Below are 11,287 nucleotides of genomic sequence, written 5' to 3'. Positions count from 1 at the left end.
TCCTCCCACTTTACAAAAATCAATCCAGAATATCCCATAGATGGGTGGAGCCCGAGTCTGATGGAGGTCCTGCTAAAACACGCACTCCAGCAATCGTTAGGCACTCTCAGATATTCCACACTGTTCTTATAGCATCAAATCACAAATTAAAACCAAAATTAGCAAAAAAAATTACATTTGAACATATATTCGTTTGATTAAAAACTACTGAAAATGACAAACATCATCTTTGAGAAAATTTAATTTAATTTGACTTTTTGGTTTAGACCCCATCCCATCTGCTAACATGGAGGAGCAGGAGTTTGTGACCTATGCTGCAGCCAGCCACCAGGGGGAGATCAGGTTGTAACAGTCATAGTAAAGATGGTAGTGTACATAAGAAATGATGTTGCAGAAGCAGCGTTGTGGGTTTGTGAATAAAATGCAGATATTCTCCAGAGATTTCAGTTTTTTCGTGCACACGTCTGCTGCGTTGTTCATACGTGACAGGAAAACATTAGAGAAAGCACGGACCCAATTCAGAGAACTTTCTCCAACGTTCATCACTGAAACGGTTCATGATTTTGTGTTGAAATGAAGTGAGAGAACAGCTGTTTGGCAGCCTCGTCACCAAATCACATTTTGTTTGTAAAATGTGCTACTTGAGCCGAGAGCAAAGTGACTGAATGAACACTGTGGGGGAGAGAGAGTCATTTGAGAGGAGACAGATTCCATGCGGTCAGTCACAAATGTCCAGTTGCAGTCGTGCCTCGCCCATAATGATGCTTTTCTTTGTGCAAAGAGAGAAAACGACAGAGCCGTCCACGTATTCCTTCATTCTGGCTTCCGCTGCGTCTCTTTTGAACAAATAAGCGACAATTAGCAACAGCAGGCGTCTGCAGAGAACAAGAATGGCAATCAATAAAAAGTGAGGAAAGCTCAACATGCATATAATTATCACAAGAATTACGACTGGGGTCACTACAAATCTCCATGTACAACTAGGAGTGATACTCACTTTAATTATAAGTTCTTAGTTTGTGTGGGTTTAACTCTGTTTATTTCAAAGTAGAATGACAATGATTGTACATTTTTTGAAATTTTAAAGAAACCCTGGCATTTTATATCGAAGCAAAGGTGGGGAAGTTCCATTCCAATTTTTATGATATCTCCCGAAGGCCATACTACATTCTTGAACACATATATCACACTTACGTCTCTAATGTGACGGCTGGAACTGCTTCTGTTTGGCGAGGCGTCTGATGTCAGATGATGCCGGTTCTTCGAGACAAATTGACTCTTTGGAACAATTTTATCTTTGTCTGGTTGTCGCAGCTCTGCAGCAGCAGGAAGGCTCCTTCACAAATTCCCCTTTTGAAAGAGGTTTCAGCTTCTTAGCTTTTCTGCTCGCTCACTAAAAAAACCTTACAAAACATTGTGTCTGTGAAATCTTGCGAATGAAATCTAGCAAGGACAATTCATCCTTACAATTCATCTGGTTTAACATGTTTCCGGCCTTTTTCATCCATTTCATGTGAGCACGCAACAAAAAGGAATTGTCTTTCCATTTCTCTTTGAAAGCACGACATTCTGCATTTGCTTTTCTTTGCATGTGAGTGACCATGATGCTTGTCAACCCGAATGTTTCCTTAACCCTGACTCTGACCTGACAGGCACAGAGCCAGAAGGAACCATGTCAGTCCGCTCTCTGTTACTTTCCTTTATCGCGGAAAGATATTCATTGCTGTCCTGGGGATTATACATTTTTTACCAGTTTTGTTAAAATTATACTGTAGAAATAAAAGTAATTTCTGATACCACCATCACATTTAAAGTGGAACATTTATGCAAATTTCTAGCTCGGTATTTTTATTACGTGACGATACAGCTTTGCATGATCACAGTTTTTAACAAAGTCCGTATTTACAGGGGGCGCCATTGTCACGGTAACAAAGTAGTCTTTTTCCTGAACTGTAATTTTGAAATGGTAAAATCACCCTCACTCAAATAATTTACGTTGCTAAATTTAAAGTCACAATTGTTGCAAAAGTCACACTTTGAACAAATGAAAAGCGTCACATCAGCGGATGCACAGTGGCCAAGTGTCGACATTAACGACAACTGCTGTTTTTAGACCAGGGGACTGAGAGGACTTGTTATATTTTATGGTGAGACCAGCGCAACAAATGACTACAGGGGAGAACATAAACAACAACTGCGTAGCAACGTAGAGTTTTGTCTGAGTTTAATGGCTGCTGTGGAGTTGAAGCTCTGTCTAGTGTGAGATACAGCGCCCTGGGTTCTTGAACTTAACACATTTTATCCCTGCACGTATGCAAATGGTAAATCAGTATTTATAAAGCACTTTCTATACTCTTGATGACCACCTTGAACAGATTATATACATTGAAATACAAATGCATATATGCCTGGTGGACAAAATATGATGTAAAAGTTTTATCATACATGAGACCCTCTTTCTTCTTATTGGCTCACTTTACGAGCGGGGGGTTCAGTCAGTTAACTATAAAAGTAACCTCTAACTAAAACTAAGCATGACATTCAATCCAAACACATTCTGGCCTGAATCTGATCCAGGATATGAGAGTGGAGGACGCTCTCTTTGTGGACATTTATATATTAAAGTCTAATATAGGTGCCCTTTAGAAGATAGGTTCTCACTTTGTTGGAAATATATTCATCTGTATTCTTGCAGACAGGCAGATGAGAAGATCAATACTATTTAGGGGACACTTTCCAAGCCATGGACCAGTTACCAGGCAACCAGCAGAGATTCCAGGATGTTACTGGTCCTGGCGAAAGAAATAATTAGGTTCATAGCCCATAATCCCTTTATACTAAATATACAGATGTCATTCTTCTCATCTACATGGAGCTTTCTGCAAGACAGTTAATAAGCCAAGTTCACGAAATGTTGAACTTTAAAGCAACACTGGGTAGTTTTTTTGTTCTTTGGTGTAACCTGCATTACGGCATTCACCAACAACCGGAAGCTTAAAGAGACCAAAGGACAGATACTGAGGTTACTTTGTATTTATTGGACGAGTAAGTCATCGCTTTTGCTTGTTTGCTGTGTCTTGTGCTGTCTTGTTCGCGCAATGTTGGGATGCGTCAGTGAAGTTGTTCTCGCTAGTTTATCATCAGAAGACGTTTCGCTGGAACATTAGCCAAACAATTTAATATCATTTGATTCTATTCTATTCTATTCTATTCTATTGCATATTTGTGCACAGGGAAGCTCAATTCCCCTATTCATGAGATGAAATACGCATCCTACCTGTAGTGGGTGAAGCTAAACGTGAATCTTACATTGTGTCACTTTAAATTATACAAAGTACGATAGTATTAACAGTGAGTAACAGTAGGTAACTGTAATGAAGCACTGTTTTTTCTCAGAGCATGTTCTCAGCTGTTATGATCGTCTCAAACTAATTTCCATCACCTTTATGCAATTTACTGGCTTTGTTAAGTTAATGTCCCTCACCTCCCCGACACAGCAAATAACCACGCTTTTAATTGCAAACACTGCAACCTTTGTGGGAGGATTTGCGCGGGGGAGTTTAATTTCTCAGAGTTGAGTCACACGCCATGTTATAAAGAAATGACTGCGTGAACTGAAAATCTGTGAACATGAATTTGACTTAGGCTGGATTTATAAGTAAGAGTTTGTCATATAGCTCAGCGGAGGAGCGTTTATGCACCATGAGGCTGTCGGCTTGAAGGGATTGATATAAGTCTGAGGTTAATCACAGTGAGTCAAAAATAACTCCAACAATCAAATGTAAGGGCTCAAACTCAAACTGGGTCACATTCAAAGCACGAGGAAGTGGGTGAAGTTATTCGTAGCTACTCCACAGACTTAAACACTGGTCAAGATTAGCATTAAATTTATTGCATTAGTGCTCTGCGGCCATTTAAATTGCAATTGGACCAGATGAACACATTGGCTAATGAGTGAGGTTGGGCTTTTTTTTTTTTTACCACCAGCAAATGGACGACCAGGATACACGGTATAACACTACATGTATTATGCATCCTGGTTGACCTCACATCACTACAGGTCCTCCATTGGGAACCGTACTTCCCATTATCATGTGCTGAAGCATCCTCAGCGTATGCAAATTGGGACTCAGCCGAGCACTGTCCATAAGGGCAGCGGGGAGATCGTCCTGCTCTCTAGCCCATTAAAGCGGACTGACTCCATTATGTGCACTCTGTTCTACACACACGACAGCAATGCAGACTATAGGCACATAAAGTAGTCCACCTTAAGTAGCTCCCCTCCACGCCACGCCATGCATATTTTATCACAGCCGGCATTAAAAGCCAAAGGAATAAGGAATGCCTGGCTTGGCAGCTGGGTTAGCTCTACGCCCCACTTCTTTTCTAGTTCAGCCGCTTTTTGTTGCAAGCACGCAGAGAACTGGACAGAGGAGGTGGCATGAGAGTAACAGTGAGGCTGGCGAATGTGGGAATGCAGGGTTCAAAAGTTGGGGAGGGAGAAATGCCAGAGAATTCCTCCCTGGGACGAGATTGCATAGTTGACCAGTTGGATGCTTCTATATTTGTCTCATTTCCCTTCATTTTTGTCCAAATGTGTGACCTTTTCTTCACCTCTCAGCTCCTGAGAGGATCCAAGGTATCTGAGGCAGGGTCACACCCAGACAATATGACCATAGCAGAAGCGATGGTACAGTACCTCTTCTCAACATGCTGGTTTGTAATGGGCTGTTTACTTGGCCAGTGGTGATGCTGGCTGGTTGCAGCTTTATTTCTGAAAATGTAAAAGTGACCTTCAGTAATTGAGCCACAGCAGGTAAAGGTCTCAGTCTCTGTTCTCCTGTTTATTCAAAGTTTATTATTATTAAATGTGTCACATGTCCAAATCGCACCAAATTCAACACTACACTTTCTCGTGATGTGCGAGCCACACACAGACAGAGATTTCTGGTGTTGGGCCTGTAATTCAGGAGGATGCCAACATTTCCCTTTGGCTTAAACGCACTGGTATTAAATCAAAAGACCCACATCCACCACCCCTGTATGCAGATGATAAAAGCAGTGGGATGGCATCTTCAGGGTCGGGTGTTTTTTTTGTTTGCATGCGCCATCGTTTGATTGGGTCATTAAAGCTCAACGTACGTTTATATTTACCTGTACTTACTTGTTTGCATGCGCACAGCAGGCTAGGTGTAATAGCCTGGTAAGTCAACATCCCAGTCTGTCATCACTGGCACTGCTCTGCATTCGGCTTCACACTGGGTCACACCAGCAGGTTTCCCTGTCACTGTAACACTTTGTAGTGCAGTTCTCTTCTTTTCATGCACCTGAAGGCAGAGAGCGGAGAAATCGGAGGTCGGGTAAGAGTCATTTCTCTCACACACATCTTAAGGACTCAGGACTCGCACTTCTGCTGATCTGTTTTATTTCGCTGCAATGTTCTCGCCTCTACCTCACCTGTACCTCACCTCTGAGAATAAATGTTTAATTCTGACCCTTGGTTTTGAACCAAGTACTCACCAACACCAAGTAGAATCAACAGCAGTTTGTGTGCATGTATGTTTTTCTGTATTTGAATGCTGATACATTATATATTATTAGTCGCACGATAGCATGTGTAGCCTGGAATCAGGAAGTAGAAAGCTTGAATGAGGATGGAGAAAAAACAAGTGTGCGTGAGCTGCATATATATCTGTCTTGTTCTCCTCTCCTCAGTGAAATTGTCCATATTTCTGCCATGTCTTGCAAAACTACAGATTTCTGGCAGTTGTTGTCAAAACCTAGTTTTCCTGTTGTAAAGAGTGCAAAACGCTGCTAAAGCCCAACAGTCCCATTAAATTCAAATCCAGCTGCATCAAATTACACATAGTAATAGATAAGGATCTCTTAAATATGTTTGACTTTTTTCAGCTAAATTGAATGGGTTCCTCCCTGACCCACAGGGACCACCTTCCACCAAGTTTAAATTTAATCTGTCTGGGAGTTTTGACGAAATCCTCCTGATAAACAAACAAACACAGATGGAAACATAACCTCCTTGTTGGAGGTAATAATCCAAAGAAAACAATATGTAATTCATCCAAACCCACCAGAATGACATTTTAGAATCTGGTGACACTTTTGTCAAAATAAAACTGATCCTGCTTTGGTTCAGTTCAAGGTTTAAAGAAAGTTGGCTCTGAATTTCCGGCAGGTTACATAAGTCAAGTGTAGGGAATGATCATGATTAAAATAAACACCAAACAAACAAATAAATACAGGAACATTGGTCTCATCCAGCCTGAGCTCCTCCTCATGCAGATTTTGATTTTGATTTTAATAAAGATGACAGTTCACTTTGTCCTCTGCTCCCTCTATATCAGAGCTATAATCACTACAGCCACTAGAGGGCTTAGACACTTGAATGTAAATAAATGTTTTTGGCCGTTTCCTGATATGACTGGGAAAACAGTCTCTGTTTACCTGCGAATCCTTTACTCGTTTTTGTGATTTCCTTTACGATTTAATTACCTGGACACTGTACCTCTCTTTAAATCTAACGGCACAATACTTACAACGTACCTGATTTTGTGTCTTGTTGGTCTTCATTGTCAAGAAGCAGAAACCCCTCATCCTGGTGTGTTAAGGTTCTGTGGAGAGCAGGGAGGCAGTTGGACGTCTTGGAATACGACATTTTTCCAAGAGCACAGTAACCTGGCAGCGAGCACCTCCAGGATACAAGGCCCTGAATCCAGGTTGGCTCCGGAGGTGTGTGTGTGTGTGTGTGTGTGTGTGTTTATAAGGCTGGCATGTATGGTTACCATCTGCAAGCCCCAGGGAATCTGGCTAAGGTGGCCACACAAGCAAACGCACACACACACATACACACAGGGAGTCACACACATGCAAGCATATGTGCACGCTCTCCTACACACTCAGCACCCTCACTGCTGCGGCTTGTCAAAGTTTGGGTGTGAACGAAGTGAACTATAATCACTCTCAATGCAAAAGATCAAAATCCTATTTCAAGGAAAGCAGGCATGCAGCGCTGAGCCGAACAAAGCCTCCAGCAAAAAGTCTCTCCCTCTCTCTCACACACACACACACACACACACACACACACACACACACACACACACACACACACACACACACACACACACACACACACACACACACAGGCAAATACATCCTATAATATTCAGGAATGTGCGTAATATCACTGATGGCGAATCAGTTGAATTGGGCTGCTTAGATCTCAGATGCTGTATTACTCACATCCTTTGATACCTGTGATCAGCTGGAAGAAATATATAAAACATGAAATATAAATGGGATGTTAATGTGAACCAGCTGTGTTTTGCCAAAGGGACATAAAAGTTAATTAAGAACATTTTAGTGATTTGACAGAGATCGATGCGAGGATACTTCGTTGCCAAAGCTGTTGCTTTCGAAAGTCCAGTTCAGCTTCTCAGTGCTGCAGGTCTATTGATGGAGATTATGGGCTTAAACCATCAAAGAAATTAGCGATCATACACGTTTAGGTGGTGGAGATGATGCCAGAAGAGGACAGTCAATCAAAGCCATGTCCATGCAGTTCCTTTATGTCAGGGGTGTCAAACTCAAATACACAGTGGGCCGAAATTAAAAAATTGCTACAAGTCAAGGGCCAGACGGGTTCAACGTTTATTGAAAACTTATTGAAAGAACCTTAGTGCACATATTGAACCTGGAACTAACAAGGCCTATAGAGTATTGCCTATAAAACAACATTAATTATGAAATAAATGAAACAAAAATAATAAATAATAAATAAATAAATAAAAATAAAAGTAATAAAATCAGTTTCATTAATTGCTTATGGCTCTATCTGCAGTTTTTCCAGAGTAATTTCAAGTGAAAACATTTTCTACAGGCAAACAACAGCCAAAAATAATTTACTTCAAAGAAAAATCAAATGTCCTGTAGTAGCAAGAGAAAAAAAATGCAAAAATGAAACTGCATTAAAAACTGAAAATGCGTCAAAGCACCGTTTGCTGCTCTGTGATGCTCACTGGTCTGAGCCAGACACTTGGTGTCTCCTCTTGGATACAAGTTCATCAATGTCTGGGGTCAGGCTCTGAGCTGAGGAAATCCTCAGGATTGAGTGAAGGTGCTCATCAGTAAGACGAGTCCTGTGTGAAGTTTTGTTTATCTTCATCAAAGAGAACAGTTGTTCGCACAAGTATGTGCTGCCAAACATAGAGAGCGTTTGAGCAGCCTGGGAGCGCAGCTGGGGCATTGTGTCGGGGATGAAACGTGGAAACTCTGCAGCGCCCACAGACTCATATTTTGCCTTCAGTGTGTCACTACATTGGAGCTCAATCAGCTCCATTTGGAGGTTTGATGGTGCGTTTTCCACGTCAGCTGCAAATGGATTACTGAGCAGTTCAAACCTGCTTTTTTGGGCTTCAAAATCGGCAAATCGCCGTGTGAAGTCAGCACCAAGTATGCCGAGTTTTTCAGCAAACTGTGTAGTTGGGAAGGCAGCGACCTGCTCTTTCATTGTTTGGCAGTGCGGGAAATGGCTCAAGTTTTCCTGCAGCATCTGCGTCTCCCACAGGCGCAGCTTGGTTTTAAAAGCCCTCACTGTAGCGTACATGTCAGTGATGACACGGCCCCGCCCCTGAAGCTGCAGGTTGAGCGCATTCAGGTGGCTCGTGATGTCACACAGAAACGCCACTTCACACAGAAACGTTTTATTTCGGAGCTCTGTTGTGCCTTTCCCTTTGCTTTCCATGAACTCACAGATCTCCTCACGCAACTGGAAAAATCTTTCCAGCACCTTTCCCTGGCTTAGCCATCGCACCTCTGTGTGATAGGGCAAGTCACCATATTCTGTACTTAACTCCTCCAGAAAAGACTTGAACTGGCGGTGATTTAAACCTTTGGCTCTGATAAAGTTAACCGCTAATGTTATGATGCTCATCACATGTTCCATTTTCAAGGCTTTGCCACACAACGACTCCTGGTGTATGATGCAGTGATAAGCTGTCAACTCACTTGTGACGTTTTCCTCCTTCATCTTTTCTCGGATCCTCCCCACCAATCCACTCTTTTGACCGCACATCGCAGGCGCTCCATCTGTTGTCAGTCCCACAAGTTTATCCCACGGCAGCCCCATTTTATCTACACATCTGGACACCTCTTCAAAGAGATCTTTCCCGTAGTTCTTCCATGCATTGGGTGTAATCCCAAAACTATTCTGTTACGCACAGGCTTGAGTCCACTCCACGGATGAAAATTGACAGCTGGGCAGTATCAGAAGTGTCGGTGCTCTCATCCGCAGCAAGGGAGTATGCGATGAAATCTTTTCCCTTTCCCACAAGCTGTTGTTGGAGATTGGCAGCAAGGTGACGCACACGGTCAGCAACGGTGTTTCGGCTTAGGCTCACATTTAAAAATGCTTGCCTTTTTTCTGGGCACACGGCGTCGCAAACTTTAATCATGCAGTTTTTGACAAATTCCCCCTCGGTAAAGGGCCGGGCTGATTTTGCAACCTCTGCTGCCACAATAAAACTGGCCTTAACAGCAGCCTCGCTTTGTGATTTGGCTTTAGTGAACATAGCCTGCTGTGACACCAGACTTCTTTTTAACTCCTCTACCTTCTGTAGCCTTTGTGTCGTGTCCAGATGCTTGTATCCATCTTGGTGCTTCGTTCCATAGTGTCTTCTTATGTTGTATTCTTTCATTACAGCCACACTGTCTCCGCACAGAAGACACACAGCTTTGCCCTTTACATCCGCGAACATATACTGTGCCTCCCACCTGTCTTGAAAACTCCTGTTTTCAAATTCCACCTTTCGTTTAGCCATTTTTTGGGGAGAGGGATAGTTGAAAGTTGACACAAGTGGTATGTAATACAGACTGTGAGGCGCGCGTTCGCGGGCCCGCGAATGACGTGCCGACACACGGGCAGTGCATTGTGGGATTTGTAGTATTATCGTGGTGCGTGCGATATACCGGCGGGCCAGCTCAAATAGTAAATAGATTTTATCATGCGGGCCAAAGATAATTCTTTCACGGGCCGGATGTGGCCCGCGGGCCTTGAGTTTGACACATGTGCTTTATGTTGATCCACTGGTGCAACGCTGCCGAAGATACTGGAAATCAGACTATAATACGAATGGAAAAGCATCCTCCTCCGCTCTTGTTTTGTAAGAGGGCCCGTTTGTTTGCAGGGATGCGACGTGAATGAGCAGTTATACATCATAATTGTTGAATACACTGAGGCTGATTAAAGAGGATGAGTTGAAGGCCCAAAGCTGCTTTTCCTAATCCTTGAGATTAGTCCAATAATAAGAGGACTGTCTTCCTGCTCACACTCACACAGAGACAAAACTGTGGTTTTGGCTTGTCCTGAAAACAGAGCTGGTATCTCCACTCTCTCAGAACGGTCCCTTGGCCACAGTAGTGACAGTCCTGACTGGGGAGAGCCACAGCGAGCCAGTAAGGCTTTTTCCCAGACCAGTGTTTCCAGTGGGAGCTGTGTGTAGCCCAATGCTAGGTTGGAGATTAACCTACTGGCACAATTGAAAAAGTTCCAGGCCTTTTTCTTTCAGACGCTGCTGCTGCATGTATTGTGCTGCAAAGTCTTCTCTGCGTACTGAGGCTCACTTATTCAGATTTGCCTGGGAACATGCACACAGTCACAACAGTGTGTACAAACCTGAATTCGCACACAACTCGAGGCCTAATTGCTAACCTCAGGGGGCACGACTCAGTTATATCACCAAACACAAAAGCTACATGAATTTAAAGGTTTAATTTTAGTCAGTGAAGCAGCTACACTTTCTCTCAAAGAGGTCGGAATATACATGGTGGACAAATCCTTTGTAGGAAATAAGTAGATGTTGGACATTTCATTCACTAATTCCTTGGACAAAGAAGGCAACACTGAAAAAAGGAGATTTTAATGCTCAACACAAACAGCGAACCTGTGCAAACACAAGCAAAGAGAGATGCAAAGCAGAGAAAATAGAAAATACAATTAGCCGTGTCTGCTTGACCCCAGGGGATCCACAGTATAAAGGATCTAATTCACTTGCAGAGGAGTTGAGCGGGATGTAAAGCCCGATTCACCGTGGACTCAGACCATGAAAAAGCCTCTTTTCCTCCAACCTTTCACACGGACAAAAAGCTGAGGCATCTCCACTCTTTGTGAGGAGCGCAGCTTTCAATCTGCATGTCGGACAGAGGCTCCCCGGCTAAAAAACAAACACTCACCATGAGCGAATATATACGTCTGCTTTATCCTGAATGTCCTTTC

At 42.8% G+C, this 11,287-nt stretch overlaps 1 protein-coding gene across 1 annotated transcript; it reads right to left on the bottom strand.

Moving 5' to 3' along the window:
- Nucleotides 1–7,707: 7,707 nt before the first annotated feature.
- On the bottom strand, nucleotides 7,708–9,962 carry LOC118100749 (general transcription factor II-I repeat domain-containing protein 2-like). Its single transcript, XM_035146111.2, is given in 3 exon segments — nucleotides 7,708–9,180; nucleotides 9,183–9,221; nucleotides 9,224–9,962. Coding segments are annotated over 3 exon segments (1,800 nt in total). The 5' UTR covers nucleotides 9,834–9,962; the 3' UTR covers nucleotides 7,708–8,029.
- Nucleotides 9,963–11,287: the final 1,325 nt, after the last annotated feature.

This window comes from Hippoglossus stenolepis, chromosome 1 (genome assembly GCF_022539355.2).
Source record: "Hippoglossus stenolepis isolate QCI-W04-F060 chromosome 1, HSTE1.2, whole genome shotgun sequence".
NCBI classification, from domain to species: Eukaryota; Metazoa; Chordata; class Actinopteri; order Pleuronectiformes; family Pleuronectidae; genus Hippoglossus; species Hippoglossus stenolepis.
The sequence above is the reverse complement of the archived record's forward strand: the minus strand, read 5'-3'. Positions and strand labels throughout refer to the sequence as shown.